Source organism: Melozone crissalis, unplaced genomic scaffold, assembly GCF_028551555.1.
Source record: "Melozone crissalis strain CALT ecotype California unplaced genomic scaffold, PUWL_Pcris_2 ptg000135l_1, whole genome shotgun sequence".
In the NCBI taxonomy this organism is placed as follows: domain Eukaryota; kingdom Metazoa; phylum Chordata; class Aves; order Passeriformes; family Passerellidae; genus Melozone; species Melozone crissalis.
This window is the reverse complement of record NW_026535908.1, coordinates 370,199-393,641: the sequence shown is the minus strand read 5'-3', so window position 1 is coordinate 393,641 and position 23,443 is coordinate 370,199. Positions and strand designations below refer to the sequence as shown.

General features: G+C 42.0%; 1 protein-coding gene across 1 annotated transcript in view; it reads left to right on the top strand.

Annotated features, from left to right (window-relative positions):
• The first annotated feature begins 5,771 nt into the window (after positions 1-5,771).
• LOC128948565 (inositol polyphosphate 4-phosphatase type II-like) overlaps positions 5,772-23,443 on the top strand; it is a 132,094-nt gene continuing 114,422 nt past the window's right edge. Inside the window, exons 1-3 of the mRNA XM_054293320.1 lie at positions 5,772-5,780; positions 5,880-5,904; positions 14,078-14,091. Coding sequence (XP_054149295.1) covers positions 5,772-5,780; positions 5,880-5,904; positions 14,078-14,091 — 48 coding nt within the window. The remainder of the gene's footprint in view (positions 5,781-5,879; positions 5,905-14,077; positions 14,092-23,443) is intronic.

The window sequence follows — 23,443 nt, the reverse complement described above, 5'->3', positions numbered from 1 at the left end:
CAGAATCCTCCTTGAACGAAGAAGCAGCTTCTTCGTCTCCGGGAGCCGGAGAGAGCGGCAACTTTGCAAAGGTGATGAAACAAGCTGTACAACACTGCGATTGTGTGCGCAGCATAACAACTGAGAGAAAACAGTACCTGACCACTCTCCTGCCTTTTCTATTCACTTGAACATTCGATTGGAAGCTGTTTTGGACAACTTTCTTTCTCTTCCTGCAAAACACTCGGCAGGCCTCCGTGCAGCCTCTAGAACACGATGGCAGATGTTTTTTGTGCTGGCACAGTTTCTCCTTGCCAGACAGAGTGGAAAAGCTTTTTGCTAAGATGTAGACGAGAAGAGAGGCTAAAGACGAAGGTACGGTGCTCTGCAGAGCTAAGGTCTGCTCCCGGGCCTCTTTCGGCAGAAGCGGCACACCGCAGAGCACTGTGAGCGGCAGAATCGTCTTTGCGCGAAGAAGCAGCTTCTTCGTCTCCGGGAGCCGGAGAGAGCGGCAGCTTCGCAAAGGTGATGAAACAAGCTGTACAACACTGCGATTGTGTGCGCAGCTTGCCAACTGAGAGAAAACAGTACCTGACCACTCTCCTGCCTTTTCTATTCACATGAACATTCGATTGCAAGCTGTTTTGGACAACTTTCTTTCTCTTCTTGCAAAACACTCGGCAGACCTCCGTGCAGCTTCTAGATCACGATGGGAGATGTTTTCTGTGCTGGCACAGTTTCTCCTTGCCAGACAGAGTGGAAAAGCTTTTTGCTGAGATGTAGACGAGAAGAGAGGCTAAAGACGAAGGTACGGTGCTCTGCAGAGCTAAGCACAGCTCCCGGGCGTCTTTCGGCGGAAGGCGCACACCGCAGAGCACTGTGAGCGGCAGAATCGTCTTTGCGCGAAGAAGCAGCTTCTTCGTCTCCGGGAGCCGGAGAGAGCGGCTGCTTCGCAAAGGTGATGAAACAAGCTGTACAACACTGCGATTGTGTGCTCAGCTTGCCAAGTGAGAGAAAACAGTACCTGACCACTCTCCTGCCTTTTCTATTCACATGAACATTCGATTGCAAGCTGTTTTGGACAACTTTCTTTCTCTTCTTGCAAAACACTCGGCAGACCTCCGTGCAGCCTCTAGAACACGATGGGAGATGTTTTCTGTGCTGGCACAGTTTCTCCTTGCCAGACAGAGTGGAAAAGCTTTTTGCTAAGATGTAGACGAGAAGAGAGGCTAAAGAAGCAGGTATGGTGCTTCTCAGAGCTAAGCACAGCTCCCGGGCCTCTTTCGACAGAAGGCGCACACCGCAGAGCACTGTGAGCGGCAGAATCGTCTTTGCGCGAAGAAGCAGCTTCTTCGTCTCCGGGAGCCGGAGAGAGCGGCAACTTCGCAAAGGTGATGAAACAAGCTGCACAACACTGCGATTGTGTGCGCAGCTTGCCAACTGAGAGAAAACAGTACCTGACACTCTCCTGCCTTTTCTATTCACATGAACATTCGATTGCAAGCTGTTTTGGACAACTTTCTTTCATTTCTTGCAAAACACTCGGCAGACCTCCGTGCAGCCTCTAGAACACGATGGGGGATGTTTTTTGTGCTGGCACAGTTTCTCCTTGCCAGACAGAGTGGAAAAGCTTTTTGCTGAAATGTAGACGAGAAGAGAGGCTAAAGACGAAGGTACGGTGCTCTGCAGAGCTAAGCACCGCTCCCGGACCTCTTTCGGCAGAAGTCGCACACCGCAGAGCACTGTGAGCGGCAGAATCGTCTTTGCGCGAAGAAGCAGCTTCTTCGTCTCCGGGAGCCGGAGAGAGCGGCAGCTTCGCAAAGGTGATGAAACAAGCTGTACAACACTGCGATTGTGTGCGCAGCTTGCCAACTGAGAGAAAACAGTACCTGACCACTCTCCTGCCTTTTCTATTCACATGAACATTCGATTGCAAGCTGTTTTGGACAACTTTCTTTCTCTTCTTGCAAAACACTCGGCAGACCTCCGTGCAGCTTCTAGAACACGATGGGAGATGTTTTCTGTGCTGGCACAGTTTCTCCTTGCCAGACAGAGTGGAAAAGCTTTTTGCTAAGATGTAGACGAGAAGAGAGTCTAAAGACGAAGCTACGGTGCTCTGCAGAGCTAAGCACCGCTCCCAGGCCTCTTTCGGCAGAAGCCGTACACCGCAGAGCACTGTGAGCGGCAGAATCCTCCTTGCACGAAGAAGCAGCTTCTTCGTCTCCGGGAGCCGGAGAGAGCGGCAACTTCGCAAAGGTGATGAAACAAGCTGTACAACACTGCGATTGTGTGAGCAGCATGACAACTGAGAGAAAACAGTACCTGACCACTCTCCTGCCTTTTCTATTCACATGAACATTCGATTGGAAGCTGTTTTGGACCACTTTCTTTCTCTTCCTGCAAAACACTCGGCAGGCCTCCGTGCAGCCTCTAGAACACGATGGGAGATGTTTTTTGTGCTGGCACAGTTTCTCCTTGCCAGACAGAGTGGAAAAGCTTTTTGCTAAGATGTAGACGAGAAGAGAGGCTAAAGACGAAGGTACGGTGCTCTGCAGAGCTAAGCACCGCTCCCGGACCTCTTTCGGCAGAAGGCGCACACCGCAGAGCACTGTGAGTAGCAGAATCGTCTTTGCGCGAAGAAGCAGCTTCTTCGTCTCCGGGAGCCGGAGAGAGCGGCAGCTTCGCAAAGGTGATGAAACAAGCTGTACAACACTGCGATTGTGTGCGCATCTTGCCAACTGAGAGAAAACAGTACCTGACCACTCTCCTGCCTTTTCAATTCACATGAACATTCGATTGCAAGCTGTTTTGGACAACTTTCTTTCTCTTCTTGCAAAACACTCGGCAGGCCTCCGTGCAGCCTCTAGAACACGATGGGAGATGTTTTCTGTGCTAGCGCAGTTTCTCCTCGCCAGACAGAGTGGAAAAGCTTTTTGCTAAGATGTAGACGAGAAGAGAGGCTAAAGACGAAGGTACGGTGCTCTGCAGAGCTAAGCACCGCTCCCGGGCCTCTTTCGGCAGAAGCCGCACACCGCAGAGCACTGTGAGCGGCAGAATCCTCTTTGTGCGAAGAAGCAGCTTCTTCGTCTCCGGGAGCCGGAGAGAGCGGCAGCTTCGCAAAGGTGATGAAACAAGCTGTACAACACTGCGATTGTGTGCGCAGCATAACAACTGAGAGAAAACAGTACCTGACCACTCTCCTGCCTTTTCTATTCACATGAACATTCGATTCCAAGCTGTTTTGGACAACTTTCTTCCTCTTCTTGGAAAACACTCTGCAGACCTCTGTGATACTTCTAGAACACGATGGGAGATGTTTTCTGTGCTGGCACAGTTTCTCCTTGCCAGACGTAGTGGAAAAGCTTTTTGCTGAGATGTAGACGTGTAGAGACGCTAAAGACTGGATGAAAGCAAATGACACTCATCTTCAAAGAAGGCAATTAGGTGTGCTCGGAAGAGTCCGAACCAGCCAGCCTGTTTTTTATCTCCAGGAAGTTTATGGAGCAGCTATTCCTGGAAAGACTTGCCCGGCACATGAAGTACGGCAAACTCAGGTCGTCAGCATGGATTTTCCGGGGGAATTTTTTTTGCTGAACATCTTTTTCAACTCCTCTGATGAATCGACTGGTCGATGAACGGAATTTTGACTGCCTGGGCCTCAGGGAGGTTTTTGGCATTTCTCTGCATGGCAGCACACATACATACTGGAAGCAATAATGCTAAGGGGAGGGAACCAGTGTCTTTTCAGTGATGCTGAGTGAAAAGACAAGAGGCAGTGGGCACACTCTGAAATACCGGATATTGCCTTTGAACATCACCAAAAGATTTTTTAATGTGAGGGTGACTGAACCATGGCACAGACTGCCCAGAAAGGCTGTGGAGCCTGGATCTTTGAAGACATTAAAATTACACCCAGATAGAATCCTGGGCAAGAGGCTCTAGGTATCCTGGTTTAGCAGGGGGGTTGGATCTGGTTAGCCCCACCAACCCCTTCCACTCTCAGTCGTTCTGTGCTAGTGAATTCTCTTGGAGATGCACTTCAAGCACTGGCATGACAAAGTTCTGTGCAGAGATCCAAATGGACATGGGATCTAAGTTCCTTAAGCAGTGTTCAAGAAGAATATAAAACTCTGGGACAAGTATCTCTTCCCTAACTGAATCCCTTTCAGGGGTAAATTCCCAGCTATAGAAAGATCTTCTGATACGCGTGCATTAGACTGACACTGGCTGAGCAAATTTCTCCCTATGTGTATCTAAGACCAGTTAGGATCTTCACCCAAAGTGTTGTCAACATAGTCACAGAATGTCTACTGTTAAGAAGTGACAACTGACATCAGAATGGCAAATATTGGTCCACAAAATGGATGAATGGATGGGAATCATCTACTTGGGTTAAAAACAAAAATACAGAGTTGGTCTTTATTTCTCAATTTCATTGCAATATTGATAAGGGAAGAAAAAGACCTAAGTCCTTGACTTTCTTAACTGGAGGAAAGATTTTAAAAATTCCTTGTAAAAATGTATTATCACTATCAGACTATTGAAACCATTTGAGATTTGAGTTGGGAAAAAAGATCCGAATTTGTCTAGATAGTGGCAAAGAAGCCAAGAAAATAGGAAAGAAACAAAAAGAGAGCAAAAGAGTCAGCTTCAGCGGACAAGCTCATTCTGGAAGTAGTCTGCGGGGAAAAGGAACTCCCAGTTGAATTTCCAGTGTATTCCTGCGCTGCTTTCACTAACTGCTCAATGGAAAAACCAATCCTTTTGTATAACTTCTCCCAGCAAGAAAAACTCCAACAGGTTGACACCACCATCATGCCTGTTCCAGACATATTGAAAAGAGAAAGGATGATTTTCTTGAAAAGCTACTTGCATAAAAGTCGCAAGACAGTGGAGGGATTCCCACATTCTCCTTCCTCCATCTGGCTTGAAAGTATGTTTGATCAAATATGCAACAAAGCACATGATTTATAAGGTAGAGTCAAATGGATGGTTTGGGAATTGATCTCTTGTTGATAGTAAACTTCATATCCACTCTGTGTGACCTTTCTAAAACAAAATGTGGAGCGGAGGCATGAATCTGCCACAACAAGGGTTAAGCAAACCTACACACTCCCGTTCACATGCCCCCCCTTCCACACACACCTAGGCACACACAGAGATCAGCATAGAAGATCATGAACACCTTGGAAAAGACTGAAATGCTAAATGCCTCTCTTTATGGGCAAAGGAGCTGGTGCAATAGTTCAAATGCCTGGTACAAAAATTCTGTTGAACATTTAGCTCCTATTTAAAAGACAGCTTTTCATTTCATTCCATTTACAAATCATTTTCATTTCATTTGTTTCTTTTAAATTACTTAGTTCTCATGTCTTGTATGTCTAGGAATATTTTCTTTGAAAAAAAGGAAAAAATAGGTGAGATCTTTTCAGCACAAAACATTGCTTGATAGAATTTTAAACCATCGTGATATGGAAGAATTGTTCTGTCCCTCTCTAAGGTGGAAGAAGTATTTGGATCACAGATCATCTACAATGAAATACTTGACATGTTTAAGATGCTTTCAATCCGTGGCACTTTTGTTTCTTTTCATTTTCTTGTGGTGTTGCTGATGTTTTTTTTTACATTTATTTTATTTCCACAGAGATGTCAAATGTTAGTAAACAGAAGAATATATATTTTAAATGGAATCTGAAATTAATTGTTATAGGTCCTTAGTGATTTTTGTTGAGATGCCAGCTGCAGTCATCATCTTATTTCAGATGAAGTGATTACCAGTATAAGCTTATGGTATGAAGCAGGTAATAGTTCACAGAGTAATGGAGTTCTGCTTACCATTTGCAGATGTTCTGATTCTTCATTTGCTACTTTAACTTGTAACCACTCTCTTTTTTGGATAGCTAGAAATCTGTGAGAGAAACTACAGCAAGATTCCTTTGTCGTTAGATACTTGATATGACAATATTAGGAGAAGGGGAAGGAGAAAATGGTGTTTAGCTCTGTTTCCATGAAGATTCAAACCCTTTGGTGGTGTTCTGAAATACCAACAACCCCAAAATAAATTGCAGCATTGGAATTGCAGTAGCAAAATTTATTTTGATATGGATGTATTTTTGATTAGTAATGTATAGCAAGTTTTTGTAAGGCTTCAAGCCCCTGCCCCCTTCTTTCTTAATTTCTCTCCCTACAAAACTGAAGAGAAGAGCCTAAATATCATTAGGAGCTGGTGCCTTGTGTAGAATAGTTTTGAACAGAAGGAAAGAGGGTAATTGATAACCTAAAGCAAACAGCAAGAGATCTGCCTTGCTGTCACAAGTCTGCTGCATCTCTGAGAAAGCTTGCTGTGCTATTAGAGTCACAATGTGCTCAGTAAGGAAATCTTCTTGGGAAAAAATATCTTTTCGCAATTACTTGAAAGCAATAAGCAGATGTGTATTCTCCGACGCATTTTCAAAAATTACAGAAGTTTAAAAATTTTGATCAAAACCAGTTTGTTTCATTACTTGAGGAGCTTTTCTAAGCCAAGCTCTAAGTTCTCCTCATGTTGCTGTTGTGTAGCTGAAGCCTAGAGCATGAAGATGACAGAACTCGGTTCTCACAACTGTAAATAAAGCTGGAGGAAGGTTGTGGATGTGCAGGAACCGATTGTCTGACGTTAGCAGCAGATCAATGCACAACAAATGTGAATAGCACTGGATGGGTGCTGAACACATATGATTGTAACCTTAGTCTGAGAGAGATTACCTCTGGTTTGCACCCTGGTGGTGATTCTAACCCTAGTCTGAGAGAGATCACCTCTGGTTTGCATCCTGGTGATTCTAACCTTGGTCTGAGAGAGATCACCTCTGGTTTGCACCCTGGTGATTCTAAACTTGGTCTGAGAGAGATCACCTCTGGGTTGCACCCTGATGATTCTAACCACATTAATCGCTTCATCTGCAAATGAGATGATGAGTGCAGCTGGCATCTCCACTCACGGGCATGATCCCTTACCAGCGTACAGCATTTCTCCCCAGCAGCATTCATGTGTATCTTACTTCAGTGACTCATAAATAATTATGTTCTTTTAGCTGCAAATTAAGTGGCTGATGACTGAGGTTTTTCTGGGCAGCATACTGATAGATTATGTATGGTTAGTACTGTTCATATTGTTTTGTGCTTGTGGGGGTTTATTCCCTCAAAACCTGTACTTGTAGGTCTTAGAGATTATTTTTTTTTAATGATTAATTTGGTAAGACTTCCCTATCATCTTTCTCCTTGGATTACTGGTAGAAATTTTCTTCCTGCTGTTTGTTACATACCTCCCTGAAGGATACTAATCGTTTTATGTATGTACCTTTCCTTGAAAATATAACTAGGTTACTTTGGCAACCAGCCGTATGTTCTGGAGAAGAGATTTATTATTTTTATAGAAGCCTCTCACCCCCAGAGACAGGAACAGTGATCTTGAATGTCTCCATGGGTAAAAATCAATGGATCTTTACTTATTTGTATATATGCTCCAATGTAGTTTTCTGTTGCCCTGAGTTTCTTTTCATGATAGAGTTCACCTGAGTCTGAGCATCTATTTTGGTTGCTACAATTAAAAGGTGTCCCTCCTAATGCATACCTGTTGCATGGCTGTGTAACTGTGCTCTCATTTTGTGATAGCATGGGCATTCTAATTTAGTCTTGCATGGTGAATTATTCTGGGAGTCCACATTGCAAATTGCCAAGTCTGGCATTCCCTTCTCTATCAGGTCCTTTTGCCCACTAAGGAATAGCTACACCTTACTGATTAGTTTATCAAGACAGACTGTACATTATTGCTTATAAACTAAGTTGCTCTGGGATAATAATGCTTCTGCGCTGTCGATGAATGAGTAAAAATTTGAACATTACCTTCACATATATATGTGCATGTGAGGCACAGGCTTTTCCCATGCCCCTTGCCATCAGATGCTACTCATTTTCTGTTGTTTGGACAGCGTACAAAATAGCATACCCTGGAGACAACAGGGCTGTGTTGTGAATTCCTGTTCCTAGCCAGCCCCTGGAAAATGTTTTGGTTTGGAATACGGGAAGAAATGAAGCTGTGGGGAAACGGTGTTTGTCCCTGGTTAAAGAAAGAGCTACCTTGCACGCTGTGAGATGGGCTGATACATACATTGTGTGAATCCAGAGTATGAGGAGACATTCACCAGGGTACTGTATTTTTCCTCACTAGCAAAAATAAACGATTCCGTTTCAATGCCATTTCCCAATTTTTGATATCCTTCTTGCCTCATTTCCCAAACAACTCTGAGCTGGGAATGTCTTTCATTCCCGCTGCCTGTGTTGTTTGTTCTGGCTACTGGATCTTTTCCATTTCTGGGAGATGCTGCATCTCTCTGTTTCTCTGCCAGACTAATTCTTTTTTGCTCCAGTGGGCTTTGTGCTTGGAGCAGAGAGTGCAAAATGCCTGGTCAGAAGTGTTACAGTTTCAGGGAAGGTAGATGGTGAATTTCCAGGCTATTTCTATTTTGGGTTTTGTTTGTTTCCTTTCTTCTTACTGTTATATACTAATAGGTTTTTTTTTAGTTTTTCTCTCTGTACTCTCTTCCAATATAGAAATAACATTTTTCAAAAATCCTCCAAGGTCCCATGAGGAAACAGTAACCAGTCTTTCATTTCTTTGTGTAGGCACACACTCAGAAGGGCAGAGGGCACAGTCATCCTGTCAGTGCAGCACAGAGAACAGTGAAATATCAGTAGAGGATTTGTTTCTTCCTGCTATCCTAACTTTTTTTCTTTGTTGATATTAAAGCATAAGTTATTCTTAATGCGGTTCTTCCTTAAACATTCCTTGTACGCTGATAGGCTCAGCAAAGGTTTGGTCACTGGGGAATGGATGACTCAGGCTTTTACACTCTGAGTCAACAGTCACAATGAGTAGATTCATATACTTTTGGCATGTAAGTACAAGCTGGTGCTTCATTTCACTGTGTTTTGTCGATGAATTTTTCCAGAGTTAATTCAGACATTCTGAAGCATTGAGAAGCAACATAACCTGTGCTCTGCTTGGGCGTAGGTTATGGTGGAAAGTGAGTTGATGTTGTTACCTGCTCTCACGATGCTACATTTGCAGTTAAGGAAACAGCCTCAGAATGCCTTCCATGCTTGTGTTTTTATCAGTTTCTCTTTGAGGGGCATGCCTATACTACCTAACAAACTTGTTTAAATATATAGCATACTTTCCTAACTGCGTAATGTTTCACTTTGTCCACTTTGTTTCTTTGAAGACCTAAGGTGCTGATAGTAAAATTGTTGAAAGGGCGATAATGCAGCATGGGGCTGTGGAGCTTGCCAGGCTGTGAACAGGATATAACAAGCTTCTATTCTTTGGCATCAGCTTAAAAGTAGTCCTTTTGTTTTGTGAAACTTTTAATTTGGGCTGTTTTGAAGGGAAGTGATGTACTGTGGCTCAAACTGGCAACTTCTGTGTTCTTTACTGGGATAACTTTATTGAATATCCTCTCTGACTGAAAGGAGAGTGGTGAACAACACTAGTCCAGTGTCACAGTAGAGATAAATAACACTGTTATCGAAGTAGATGAAGGTTTCATTTAATTTCATTTATCCTCTGCACCAGTGTTTCCCGAAGAGTTCTGATGCTTTGTGCTGATCCTCCCTACTGGAGATATGCAGATGAGTTATTTTTCTGTCAGCTCTGTCCAATGAAAGTCAAGATCGTGCTGCTAGGCCACCTTTTTACAGGAAAAATAATCTAATGACTGGATTGCAGTACTGTCATGGAAATAAATTGCCTCCTATGTTCAGATAGCAGCAAGGTGGTGACCACTTAGTGCAAATCTTCTTCCTATTGTTAATGGTTTCTCAGTAGCATAAAAGCCTGTGCTCTTGGCAGCTAAAAGATTTAGTCACATCTAGATAATGTATTTGAGACAAGACACAACTAGATCAAATGATTATTTGTGAGGGTTTTGCCTCGATTCATCATGCGGTAGTACATTTTCCAAGAGTTCGGCTGCAGAGCTCCTACCAGAGACACTGATAAGGTTTTTTGGGGGTCTGATTTTGTTTTTCCTAGGTGTCTCTGTGTGTCTTTGTTTTTCTCACTTTTGTTGCATTCTAGTGAGTTGTGAGCCAGCTAGCCTTCCTGTGTGGTAGGTGTGAAAAATTGGACTGTCTCGCTGTTCCAGCCTCTGGTGAACATGAGCTCTCTTGCCATTCCTCTGAAACTGTGCTACATTCTAAAAAGATGATTATGGAGTGCAGTATTTAAGGGTTGTATGGTGGCATGAGGTCAGGTTCTGTGGGGGGAACTGGCTGTATTTGGAAATCTCAGTGATCTGCTACTACTCGTGATCAGCTTTAGAGAGGACAAAGTCAAATAGCGTCAGAAGGTGTCTGCTGAGCCTTTTGACAACTGCTTTGCACGACATCGACTGTAATTTTTAAGATGATGTCAAGTAGTGCTAGTATTCAGTCATTTTAATAAGGCAGTGAGTCTTAGCAGCAAAGACTTGCTGGCAACTCGCTGTTTGAGCCTGGTGCTGTTACATCAGCTCTTTTGTGAAGGCTTCATCATGCACAAACTTTTATGCTTATCCCACTTTTTCCACCAAATTAAAATAGGGGTCAATTTGAAACTATATACCAGGAGATTTCATTGGCAATTTGGGCTAAAGCAAAAACTTTAATCTCTGAAGGTTAGATTTAATTGTCTCCCTGCCTCTCTTAACTGTAATAAAAGAGTAGTGAAAAAGCTTCAGCTAGTTTTCCTTTTATTTACTCCAGCAGCAGGTTCGAGCCCAAAGGAAAAAAAAAAAGGTGTAAAACAAGCTGACTTGGCCTTTTGTATGTATCAGAGCTTTTGTAGCATTGGTTTCTCATCAGACCAAGCTTGCTTGCTGTGAGGATAATCTGACTCACCTTTTGGAAAGGTAAAGGTCAGCTGCACTTGAGGAAGCCCCTGGTAGGCAATGCAGGCTCATAAAAATACTCTCAGCTCTTTCTTGACAGTTACCTTCTCTGGACCATGGTCTTGTCTTTGCTTGCCTCAGGCTTCTGGGAGCCCAGGATAGTTTATTGCCCTGCAGAAAGCACTGGGTAGATCCCACAGCAGTGTTCACTGCTGTATATTCCTGTATATATATATATATATATATATATATATATATATATATATATATATATAAAATACATATATATTTCAATGCATGGCTCATTAATCTGTGTCCCTTCTGTGGAGTAGCTGATGATGCGTTTATTTATTTCTTCCTTCCTTCTTTTTCTTCAGTGCTTTGACCCTTTCATTTTGAAGGCATAAGGTGTGGAAGTGTAAAGAATGATCTCATGGTAAGGGACTCTGAGTCCAGGATAAAAGTGAATTATTAGAACAGAATTTCTCTCTGAGGTAGAATGGGTTTTAAGAATGATGCCACATAGGCAGAATGCATTTCTCATTTGTATACCCTGACAAAAGAATTGATTGTTGCTGCCTGCTTTTAGGTATGTAGATTTATACCTGACAACTAGCTCTAAGTTCACAAGTAGTAACAAACGATAGAAACCAGCTTAACCACTGGTAGCAATTAGCTGTTTTAGAATGTGTTTGAAAAGGTTGTGTAACTGGGGAAATTGTCAGACAAGAGAAGATCCAATCAGGCTGCTAAAAGAGATTTTGTGGGCAAATGAAATGAGTACTTCGGTAAAATTCCTTACTATTGCAGCGTATGCGCGTGCACACTGGTGGGCTGGGGCTGATGAGCCTCTGGCAGGGAGCTTTGCAGAAGCTGCAAATGTTTTCAGTGGAAAGGAGACCTCAGCTCAGTTCTGCGGCATGTGACTTCCTATTTCGGTAGGTTACTTCCAAGGGACTTCCTCTGTTAAATGGACTCGTCTCTGGAGATTTAATCTGGAGCTGGAGCGTGGTCTGCTTTGTCCTGTGCCTCTGACAGCACTTTCCTGGAGTTTGCTTTGGAGTATTTCATTTTTATTTTGCACTGTCTCCAGCGTGCAAGGGTCTAGTGGCTGCTACTCGTGATCGGAAGCTGAGCACGTTTGTCCAGGTCTCAGTGGTGCATCCAGCAGAGCACATTGCCGCGCGGTATTCGAGCACTGAAATCGTGGAGGTGAGAGTCTTCCTTACTCAATTAACATGCTGATTGTTCCATTGCTCATTTCTTCCTTAGAAAGTGAGTTAGGAATAAAACAAGTTGGTGCATAGTGCCAGGTAAGACAAGCACACCCTGGCAGTTAGTAAAGCATACTGAAGTGTGCTGTAGTTCTTGGCATTTAAGCAGGATCAAGAGAAATTCACTTGGCTTCTCATGAAAGCTCTGTTGTTCCAAGTGGAGGCATGGAGAATATTCCAATTCTCCAGACACAGGTTTAGAATGAAACAGGGAATAGTTGCTCTCATGAAGGGACAAGGCAATGCAAAATAAAACTTAATTAAGAGTATAGTGAGTTTGGAAAGTATTTTTAAATGCAGAAAAGCATAGGTGTATTACATGGTCTGTTATCCTATTTGGTTTTTGTTCTATTTTTTCCATTAAAGAGCTGATGCTTTTGCAATTTGAAAAATATTACTCTAGATCTATAATTTGGGAAAGAAATGTGTGTATGTAATGTCTGTGACTTTACATGTAAGAATTAGTAATTGGTACCATACGTGACAACAAAAGTCGTCTGAGGCTGCTTTGCTAATCCTGACTTTGCCCTGTAAGCATTGGTGTCAGAAACAGCGAAAATGGTTCAGAGAAAATGAAGGGTGAGCAATGTAGATGTAACTTGCTTAACTTACAGGGGAGATTCATTAAGAGCAGGAAAGTCTCATTGTAAACACACACATGATTTCACCAGAGGCTTGTTTTAACTCTTAAATACAATGAGAATATTTCATGAGGTCTTTGTGTGATTACTTTCAACCAACTACTAATTAAATTATTATGATTTCAGCCCTCAACCATCCTGAAACTGTCTAATTCAAATATCTTGTATCTGATCAGGATGTCTCATTGCAGACTGTCTGGAATGATGTTGTGCAAAAGATGGATAGATAACCATGTATTCTTTGAAATAGAAGTTGATGCATTTCCTAATACAATGTCCTAGACCTCAATAAATTCCTGAATTTGTTTTATCAAGGTTCTTGGCTTTGTAGTCAAGCTTTGGTGGAGGGCAAGGCAGGGTCACAGAAAGTTAATCCGTAAGATAAATTACCTTTGTCGTGCACAAGCCTTTTTTTTTTTTTTTTTAATTACTTAATGGAAAATTTAATGATACCCACCTGGTAATCTTTGGCAATTAGGTGTAATTAAACATGAAGAAATTATAAATAATGTTTTGCATTATTCATTTAATTGTACATCTTTAGCTATGATATAGTTAGTTCTGTGTACAGCTTTTAAGTGTAATCATAATGTTTCAAAGCACAGGAATTTTATTTTATAGCAGTACAGCCTAAAGAGGAATATTTCAATCCCCTCTCCACAAAATCAGTATCCTTAATGTAATACTGAGAGTCTCTGTAGCATTTCTATACACTCAGTATTGTGGCTTAATGAAGATTGCTCTTTTTTGTATGTGTGTGCATGTTAAATCCTTAGTTCATCTAAATTAAGATGAAATTTTGGTACTTTCAAAAAGTGTTGAGGGAGTAAGAAAGGTTTTTTGGTTATTATAGGTTGTATTCCAGAACCTGGTACTAGCTGAGCTGTTTAAAAATGTGATAGCAGGCTCTGCCTCTGAAGCACTTCATATCCTTCCCAGTTAAAAAAACTTTCCAGGAAGTTCTTGTAGTTTTGTTTGGGTTTTGCTTGTTTGCTTTTAGCTTTCCTGATAAAGTTTTAAGGCTGTTTGTTTTTTCTCTTTGATTGGGTAATAAAACTGAGCTGTTTCCATCTCTCTGCTGTAGACAGCTGGCACCCTCTGGGTTTCTGTACCTCCACAGTGACACCCTTCACATTGCTCAGCTGTCCTTACTGAGTGTTTGCCCATGTTGCACAGGGTACAAAAGATCCTCTGTTTCTGACTGGTGTGACCTTCCCACCGGAATACCCCATCTATGAGGAAACTAAAATAAAACTCACGGTCTACGATGTCAAAGATAAATCCCAAGACACGGTAAGCGCTTTGCTTCAGTCCGTGCACAGATCTGACTGAGGAATGAGTTTCTTGCTGTGTTGTTCTTCGGCTCTCATTAGCAAATTGGGGAGATGGTTTGATGTCAAATTGGTTTTGTTGTTCTCTTGTGCCTAAAATCTACTTCATCTGTTGTTGATATGTTAGAGACTAGAGAAAGAGAACCATGCACTTAAGGTGGGCTTTTTGCTATTGGCTTTTTAACTGGTTACATGAGTCAGCACAGGTATTCCTGGCAAAGAAAAGACTGCTCTCTTGTGCTTTTTGAGAGCAGAGAACACATGGAATAGACTCTGATAGCACTGCTGTGAATAACTTTTCAGAAATATATTTCTGATAATATTTTACTTCTCTGCATAAACCAGAATGACAGTAGAGCCTGTAACTTGGGAGAGAGCTACTCCTATTTAATCTCTTGGGTGGTGATACCTGCAGCTTTCTGTTGCTGCTTTTGTTCTTGATTTGTAGCAGTCCAAACTCTACAGCTAAAGGTGAATCATTTGGGGTTCCAGTGTTGTAGACTCTTGAGTACAGAGTCAGCTTTTTATTCTTGGGAGTTACTCACTTGGGCTGATACATGGAGGTCAGAGGAACAATCTGAGTGGTTAAACTGCCAAATAAAGAGCTTGAGTACTATTTGATGTGTTCCAGATAATCCAAGACAGCCTTAGACAAGGGCTAAGCCTTTGTCTTAGCCTAGGACAGAGCTAGATGTCATAACAGGACCTGTGGGAGATGTGTATTTTTCTTCTGCAGCAGGCTGGAGTCCAGCTGATTAGTTTGCTCTCAGCCATCAAGAATGGCCACGTTGACACCTGTGTTGAATTGACTGAATTGCTCTGTAGTTGGCACCCAGCATGATGAAAGCAAGTGCAAGCTTCTGTCCTGGCTGTATATATGTTCATTATCTAGAAGAAGGTAATCGAGGACATGATTTGAAGCTTGGGACTGTCTTTGAGCTGCTTACAAAAGTAAAGTTCTATGTTTTGAGAACTTGTAATTTTTTCAGGTAGAAAATTATTGGTCTATTTGTTTAAATTTTCAACCTTTGTGAGCCAGCAGGTTGCTTCTGTCCCCTCACTGTGCTCTTTCATGGGAATATGTGGAGTGTCTTAAGCATCAAATCTGAATTTCTTCTCTGTTTAAGAAGGGAAGGGACATGTATATGCATTTTATAATGTATATATTTTAAATTTGGTGTTGGATTAGACTACAGGGACTTAAAATGGGATCTGCTGTTTCTTCAATAGAGTTGTCACCTGTGGACAGGTAACAGGCATTGAGTTAATGGAGTTGGACTTTGTCCTTCCCTTCCAGTTTCATTTTGACTGACAGATGCTGGAAAATAATATCCTATCAGTAAGTGATAAAAGTGAACTGGGTTGGTAGTACTTTTTCCCTGTGTTACTGCTTTTCTAGCTCCAGGCTCCTCTACTGCCACTTATGAAAGAGAAGATCTACCCTAGAGAACTAATAGAACTTGATAAGCTTTTTGCAAACATGTAAGGACTTTCTGTAACTGTTCCTTACAATTGTAGTTCAGGACTAGAGTCTCTCCCAGGGAATCCCACTGATGTAGCTTGTAAATCACGAGATAATACCTTTCTCTTTTGTCGTAGCATTTGTATTGTTCCTATGTGAAACATTCTAGATCTGTGCTGTAGGACCTTTTTGTGGGGGCAAGTATTGATCTCATCTCTGATTTACATACATTTAGCATTTTTTACTACTCAACCATTTTAAGCTGGATGTAGGCAATAAAAAATTAAATAAGATGCAAGATTTAAATCAAGATGAGCTGCAGCATATGTGAATCACCCCAGGCTACCCTAGTTGCAACTTCGTCTGTGGCAATATTTCCACTTCTGTTTACATCCCAGAATCTCAATCATGCTATCACTTGACTTTCTTACCTGTAATTAATTAGAAACCATCATGCTTTCTATTAGTTTGGGTGATTTTTTTTCAAGTCTGGATGTTTATGTAGGCTCATAAGAGTCAGGTTAAAACGAGCTATAATTTGATATCATTACCAGCATAGCTGCAACAGCACGGATCTCCATGCTTGGAGATCAAACCAAACAAACTGGATATGTCCCTTTGGCAGTGAAACTGCTCCCAGGGCTGTGGTGTCACAGCTCTGATTCTCCAGTCTGCAGCAGAGCTGGCTTTCCTGTTCTTCAAAAAGTGCTGCCACGTATTACAGCTGCCAAATGTAGTCCCACCATTCCTCCAAACGGACAGGTAATCCAGTTTTGGGTGGGGGGGAATCCAGGCCTGCTAGGCATGCCCTGCTCTTCCAGGCTGTGCTCCAGAGCAGATGTGAGCTCAAATCATTGGGCATTTGTAGCAGAAATAAACCTTGGATTGGACTCTGAGCTGTTCTGCAGAAATCGTGTTACAGCAATAATTCCCACAGCATCAGGGCTGTGCTACTGCTTGCCTCAGTTAATGAGCTCAAAGTAGTTAATATCTCTTGTCACAAATAAATACTTTAACTTTTCTTATTTATTTTGATGCAACTATAGGAAGTGAATTCTGTGCATGAATTAAACTCAGCAGGATTTTACTACCACAAATAGAAGACTGTAGAGAAGGCGGGAAAAGGGCAGTGAGTACATCACGGGTAAAGCATTTTCTTGTTGTCAAAGGTTTGACATTGGCACAAGGCCAAATGCCCCCATGAAAATACACCTTCTCTGGTGTCTGCTGTGAGATTTTGACCAGGAATAAACAAAGCAGGCTCTCACTTGAAAAAGAAGAAAAATTTATTAACTAAACTACAAAAACAATTACCAAACTACACACAAAAGAAAGGGGAAAAAAAAAACACAAGGAAAATGAAAACCTCACAAAAACACTCTCCTCCTCCTCCTCCCCCCCCCAAATTCCCAATACAATACAATCCAAAATCAATTCTGGGTCCAGCACCACCCTTTAGAATACTCGACTTCAGTTCCTCAAGAGGAGAGGGAGTCCTTCCATGTGTCATGGTGGCCTTTTCCGTCCTTGTTCCGGTGCTCTCACCACCGGACCAGAATCAGGGCTGCTTCCAGGGTTGTCCTTTTAAGGAGGCTGTGTCCAGTTCCAGAAAAGCTCAATCTCTCACCTCTGGGACATCTGTCCCCCCCATATTTTATATACCCCCTGGGGCCGAGGGGTGCCCACACTGAATCTTCTTTGGCTCTGGGACATTTCTCCCCCTGGACTCAGTCTCTGTATTACACGGAAACATAGCTCTGTCCATGGCTACACAAAAGAGTCCAGCATAAAATGCCACTCCCTCTTCTCCATCTTTCCAACATCTCTCACTCTCTCTCTCTCTCTGGTCCAGACCTTCATCACTCGCTCATTTCCTTCGTCCTCCTCCACTCTTATCTCTCGTCTAGGAAGGGGTAATGTTCTGTGAAGTTTTCATTGTCCAAAAAAAAAGGGTGAAAAACTCCTCCAAGCGGCTGGACTCCTGGCTGCACCCCCCCATCTCCTCAGCCGGGCTGCCTGCTGCCAGCACATGTTTACTGCTTTCAAGGTAACGGCACACAAACACAGGCTGCCCTCTCTCTCTCTCTGTCTGTCTCCAAGGGGGGGGAACAGGCTGCCCATTGCTTCCTGGCATTTCTTTACTTCTTCCTTCCACCCTTGGGGGGGGCCAGGCCTACCTCTCCCGGGCCGGGCCGCATGGCTTTTCCCCTCCCCCCGCCCAGCCAGCAACTGGGCCGGGGGAAGAGACCCAACTCCTTCGCCGCCGGAAATCCAAAGAGAAGCTGCCGGGGGAGAGCCCTGCTTTTACCCTGTGTTCTCAGAGGTGGATCCCAGTGCCCAGTGGTTAGGCCAGATGGCAATATTCAAATCTGAGCACTCATTGGCCCCATCCACACAACATCCCAGAAATCCTGTTTCCGGGTCAAACCATGACACTTGGGTTTTGTTAAACCTGGCTCTGACTGTACAAGAGAATTTGCTCTCATTTTCAAATCTGCTGGAATTTTACTATAATAGAAAACTAACTAAATACTTCTTGAGTTGTGCACACAAGTGATAACATTAAAGTGAAAGAAGATGCTCCTCATTGAGAAACAACCAGAATTTATTTTTGGCCTGCTCTTTAAAAAAAAAAAAAAAATCTTGAAAATTACCTTTCAATGCTAGTATTCCTGTACCAGGAAGCTTTTAGTTGCTTCACTCTTGACTGTCACTTCACTTCCATTATGTAAGAAGTATGGTTTAATTATATTGAAATACTGTGCAGCTGGGATCACATTCACTCTGCTTGACACCCGGAATGTTCAGACTGCACTTCTCACTTTTTATGCTTCTCTGTCTGATGTTGATCATAATTATATCTTGGCTGTGTCAGATTTTCTGTTATTGCGGCTTTTTAGGTTGATGAAAGGGGGGTTTTTGTTTGTTTTGACTAGTCTTTCTAAGTGATTTGTTACTGTAAGTTTTCACGTAAATAGAAACTTTTAAGAAAGACTATGGTATTCCCAGTTCACTTAGATATACTCAGAACAACGTAGCTGAAACGCTTATGAAATATCCTTTAAATATTTCCAGCGAAGCCACGCATACAGATCGGTGGGTAATGCCATATTGTGAGAAATGCCTAGTGACATCTGTTTCTACATCACAAAGATTTTTCTTCTCATATTGCCGTGGGCAAATTTATGTTTTGCTGGCTTGAGCTACACTGTCTTTAGGATTTTATAAAGTTGGGTTTTTTGTAATGCTGGGGCTGTACCTGTTCTATGTCATTGTCAAATAAGATCAGAATTATAGGCTTATAAATCGTTGAAAAATTACCTCTGTCCCACTTTTGCACAGGCATGCTGTTCTTACCTTTCTTATAGGCATGTAGGTTAGCCCAGTTTGGTCTGGCAAGATTTAGAGCTGAAGCTGGGCTCATTCTCTGGGACAATACTGCATAGCACGAGTCAGGTACCACTGCTGCATGGCAGAGCCACAGAGAATACAAAGCTGATGGTTTTGTGTTCCACTGAGAGAAGTCTACTCAGTGTGGACTCCTCCTCCTCCTCTGCTCCTCATCTGGGAGGCAGTGGGTGTTGTTCTTTGTTTGGAATATGTCTATCCTGCAGCAAGAATTAACCTCATACCCAGTGAGTTGGCCACTTCTTTTTCATCCACACATGGACAAGTGCTGGGAACAGAGGCAGGAGCAACTTTCTGAACCTGCTGGGAACTTTCTATATCTGATCTTTGCGTCATCCCTTCAAAGATAATCTCCTTTGGATGGATATTACTATTGGAATTCATGTGCGGTACTGAAAGTTACACACAGCCACTCCAGTGTTATCTCCTGAGGGCAAGGAGAAACTGGATGTATAAAATACTGTTAAAATATTGCATTTGACAGTCCGGTCTCCCTTTTTTTACTCCCCAAATTTCATCTTAATCACTCAGAATAAAAGTCGACTCATTTGATAATCTTAGAAGTAGTGGGGCTAGAAGTTCTGTTTTTGATATGGGAATATATCTTGTAAAGTGGCAATTTAAGATTACTCAGGCTTTAAATAACTTGTCTTCTAACTCTTGGGGTTTAAATTTTCTATTAAACCTGTTCACTGGGAATGATATTTTGCAAAAGGCTTTGCTTTGTGTGTTTCTTGATTTTGCAAGCGCCCCTGTTAAAATTGAATCCTGCTGGGGTGAGCTGGAAAATGAGGCCTGTCCATCACGACAGAGGCGTTTTGAGTTAAGCCAAATCTGAAGTGACAGCGTTCTGTGTTCCCTTGTGGGCACTGATCCCTGTTACACCACCACCACCATGCAGTTTGGTCCTTGTGCCTTTGCCATCTCTGCTGAGGGGACACTGGAGCACCAGGAGTGCTGCAGGGCAGTGTGTAAAATGCATTGGCAGAGATCAATGTGAAATCTCTACCTCGCCTTCCCGTTCTCTGCCTGCACCACAGTGCACACAGTCCCTCATTCCTGCGAATGCTAAAAATACCGAAACAGTTTATCTTCAAAAGCTGAAGCAAAGTGGTATACTTTATTTAAAGACAAAAACACCTAAGTCTTCCCTTTATCAGTTGTGTTCCCTGCTGTCTCTGCAGGATTTGCAGAGAAATATTGCCTTAAACTAGAAACTCCTATTATCTCATTCTCCGTAATAGAGCAGTACTGTAGTCTGCTACAGTCCTACCCACAGAAGTACTTGCATTAAAGCTTTAGATGTTCATCTTTCTCTGCAAAATCATCTATTTTTTTCATAAATATATATTTGATGATAGATTTAGTTTTCCTTTTGCATCAGGCTGGATGTTCTTACTAAACATCATTATTAGGAGGAGGAGAGGAACGTCTTTTGATTCTTCGAGGCACCTGCATGTTGAATCCCTCTAAAGTATTGTCAGTTGTTTCCGTATTTTTTAAAAGTCTTGGATGCAAAAAGGGAAAGTCAAACTACTGACTTTTCTTTGGGTTTATATTGATATAAATTCTTTCTTTGAAGTGGCTGAGCTACAAATAGGTTTCATATATCTTAGTCTATCTGTAAGAGAATTGAGGAGAAGTGTCAAGACTGGTCAAGTTACAGTTATAGGCTTAAAGTCCATTTGTAGCCTTACTGCTCTTTGCACCTCACCTTTGAAAATTTAGTGGGAGGATTTGGTTTTGCAAAAATCTTTCTCCCTTTGAAACTATCTACTACTTTTTCTCCTACCCTTTTATTACTTTTTTTTCTTTTCTTATTGAGGAAAACTCCTCCCTCTTCCTGTATCTTCAGGGAAAATTGTAACCTACTGTTTGTTAATTTTCTATTTTCTTTTCCTTTTCCACCTGCTCTGCCAATCAAATGTTATTTGCTGCCTCACATCAGGCAAAGGTTTGTTCTAAGAGCTGACATTTGGGCAAAGGTTTGTACAAGTACCTAGCAATGAGACTAATGGTATTCTCTGAGAGTTTAAAGGGTTGCCTTGAAAATTGCTTAGGAAGAAAAGAACGAATTAGTAAATGATTGCATTTTCCTGTAAATTTTACTGGACAAGGCACTGGAGGAGCTGCTCATCCCTCAGGAGGGATGGCTGGTGCTGGATACTGAAGCCCTCCTAGGGAGCCCAGGCACACCACAGGGGTGAAGGATTTCCTTGAGCTAAATGCAGCAACATGGAAATGTTAGAGTCACTTCAAGGATGAGATTTGTTTGTTCTCATTGGTCATTTTTTATTTGTTGTCAGTTTTTCATTTCTTGATCAGTTCTTCCAGCTCAGATGCACGGGTAGCCAGACAACAGCTGGCCTTGCTATTAAAGTCTGGAGCAAAGAAGGCATTTGAAGTACCTCAGCCTTTCCCTCGTCTTTTGTCTCTGTGTGTCTCTGCATCCATTAAAGATGAGGTTCTCCTTAGCCCTCCTTTTGTAGCTAACGTATTTATAGAAACATTTGTTACTGTCTTTGATGGCAGACGCCAAATGAAATGTCAGCTAGCCTTTGGTCTTTCTAATTTTCTCCCTGTATAAGCGAATGGAATCCTTGTAGTCCTCCTGCATTGCTTTCCCTTTCTTCCAAGGGCCACAAACTCTCTTTTTCTCCTTGAGTCCCAGCTCTAGACAATCCTAACAGAGCCCTTCCTAACATGTGGGGCTACCCCACCTCCTATCTCCTTCCTTGCTTACCCCTTCTGAAGGGTTTGTAGACATTGCACCCTTTGTAGAGATTGATGTCAAACAGAGCAAAGTATCCCATCAGGATTGAAAAGATGAAAAGAAAGGTGTATGGAGCAGTGGTAAGTCTGCCCTTGCTTCTGTGCTATGAGAGCAGGTACTCAGAGGTTGGAACCAGATTTTTCTTTGGAGGTTTTGGAGTGTGTGCTCTGTGAAATTGAAAGCAGCAAATTCAATCTGTTAGAACAGATTTTTCTTCCTCTGCCGTGTGCCTCATAAAAGTGTCTTTTACAGTTACAGCCATGCTTGTACCAGTAAATGTTTACATTTGAAAATTTGTACCTAAAAACTAAAGCTGAGGAAATAATTCTATTAAAAAATAACGTTAGAAACATATGCACTGGACGTAACGTGAGACTTTATCTTCTTGAGCAAATTTTTGCTGGAAGAGCACAGTAAATTGCTCTCAAAGCAAACTAGTTCAACGTTTTGTACTATGCTGTATTTTAAATATTTGATGAATAAACATGAAAGGCTTGTGTAATCATTTAGGATTTCCAATGCTGTTAGAAGTGCACGTATCATTGTATTTTACAGTAATCAAAGCCTCTTGATGTAATCATTATGCAGTATTTTACAGAGCTAAATTCCCATGTGGCTGAAATTCTCCATGCTTGTCTTTCTTCATGCCAAAAATGAGGATTTTGTTTTGATCTGTTCTTTGTTTTGTCCTGTTCGTCACAGATTGTGTGATCTCAAAGAGAGGGCAAGAATCCCTGCCTTCTAACATGCATCGTTTTTAAACAATGCAGCTTGCGTAGTGATGACCAGAAAGCCAGGAGAACAAACGAAAAAAATGCAGTCTTGTAGCATGGTCAGAATTTAGTGCATGTGGTCCTGTCAAAATCTCAGCAGCATAAATGTGAATGAGCACTATCAACAGCAACAATTGTGGGCCCAAGGTTTCAGTGTGCAAAGCAGTTACTGCATTCAGCAGAGCATCAGCTGCTTTGTAGTGTTCTGGCAATTTGTGGTGTCTGAGATGTCCTTTCACCTTGAATTTATTACTTTTAGGTGAGATCTTGGGTTATAACCAAGGATTCACTGACACAGGGAGACATTGGTTATGTTTCTATTTATTCTTTTTTTGGTGGTTTTTTTCACCATTCTTCAGTGATGAGAATTCAGTGCATTTTGTTCCCCCTCCCTTCTGTCCTCCCTTCCCACCTCACCCTCCACCACCCTCCTGAGTTCTTCTCATTGCAATCATGGTATTTTTAAAGCAAGAATAGTTGAATACTTTTAGAGTACCATGCAGCTGTTGATCTTTATTCTTGCAGGCTTATCATCCTTAAATCCCTTGCTGTATACACAGTCTCACTAACGTCAACGAAATTCAGAGGTCTCTCACTGGAGAGGAAGTAGAGGAATGTATTTCGTCTGCAAGTTGCTAAGCAGACATGTTGTCACACACATCAGGAATAGTAAGTAAGCAGAACATTTCTAGCATATGTATTCTTGTGAGATAAAATGAAGGTTTTGAGTGTGTCTATGTTATATGTTAGTCTGACTTGATATCTGCCTTGACAACCCTTTCTGGTGGAATCTGAAATCATTTTACTTCATGTATCTCACTGTTGCCTATGGTTGTCTACATTGCTCAGCTTTTTGGTTCTAAGGCAAGACCGTGGGCATTTGTTACTGTATTTTTAG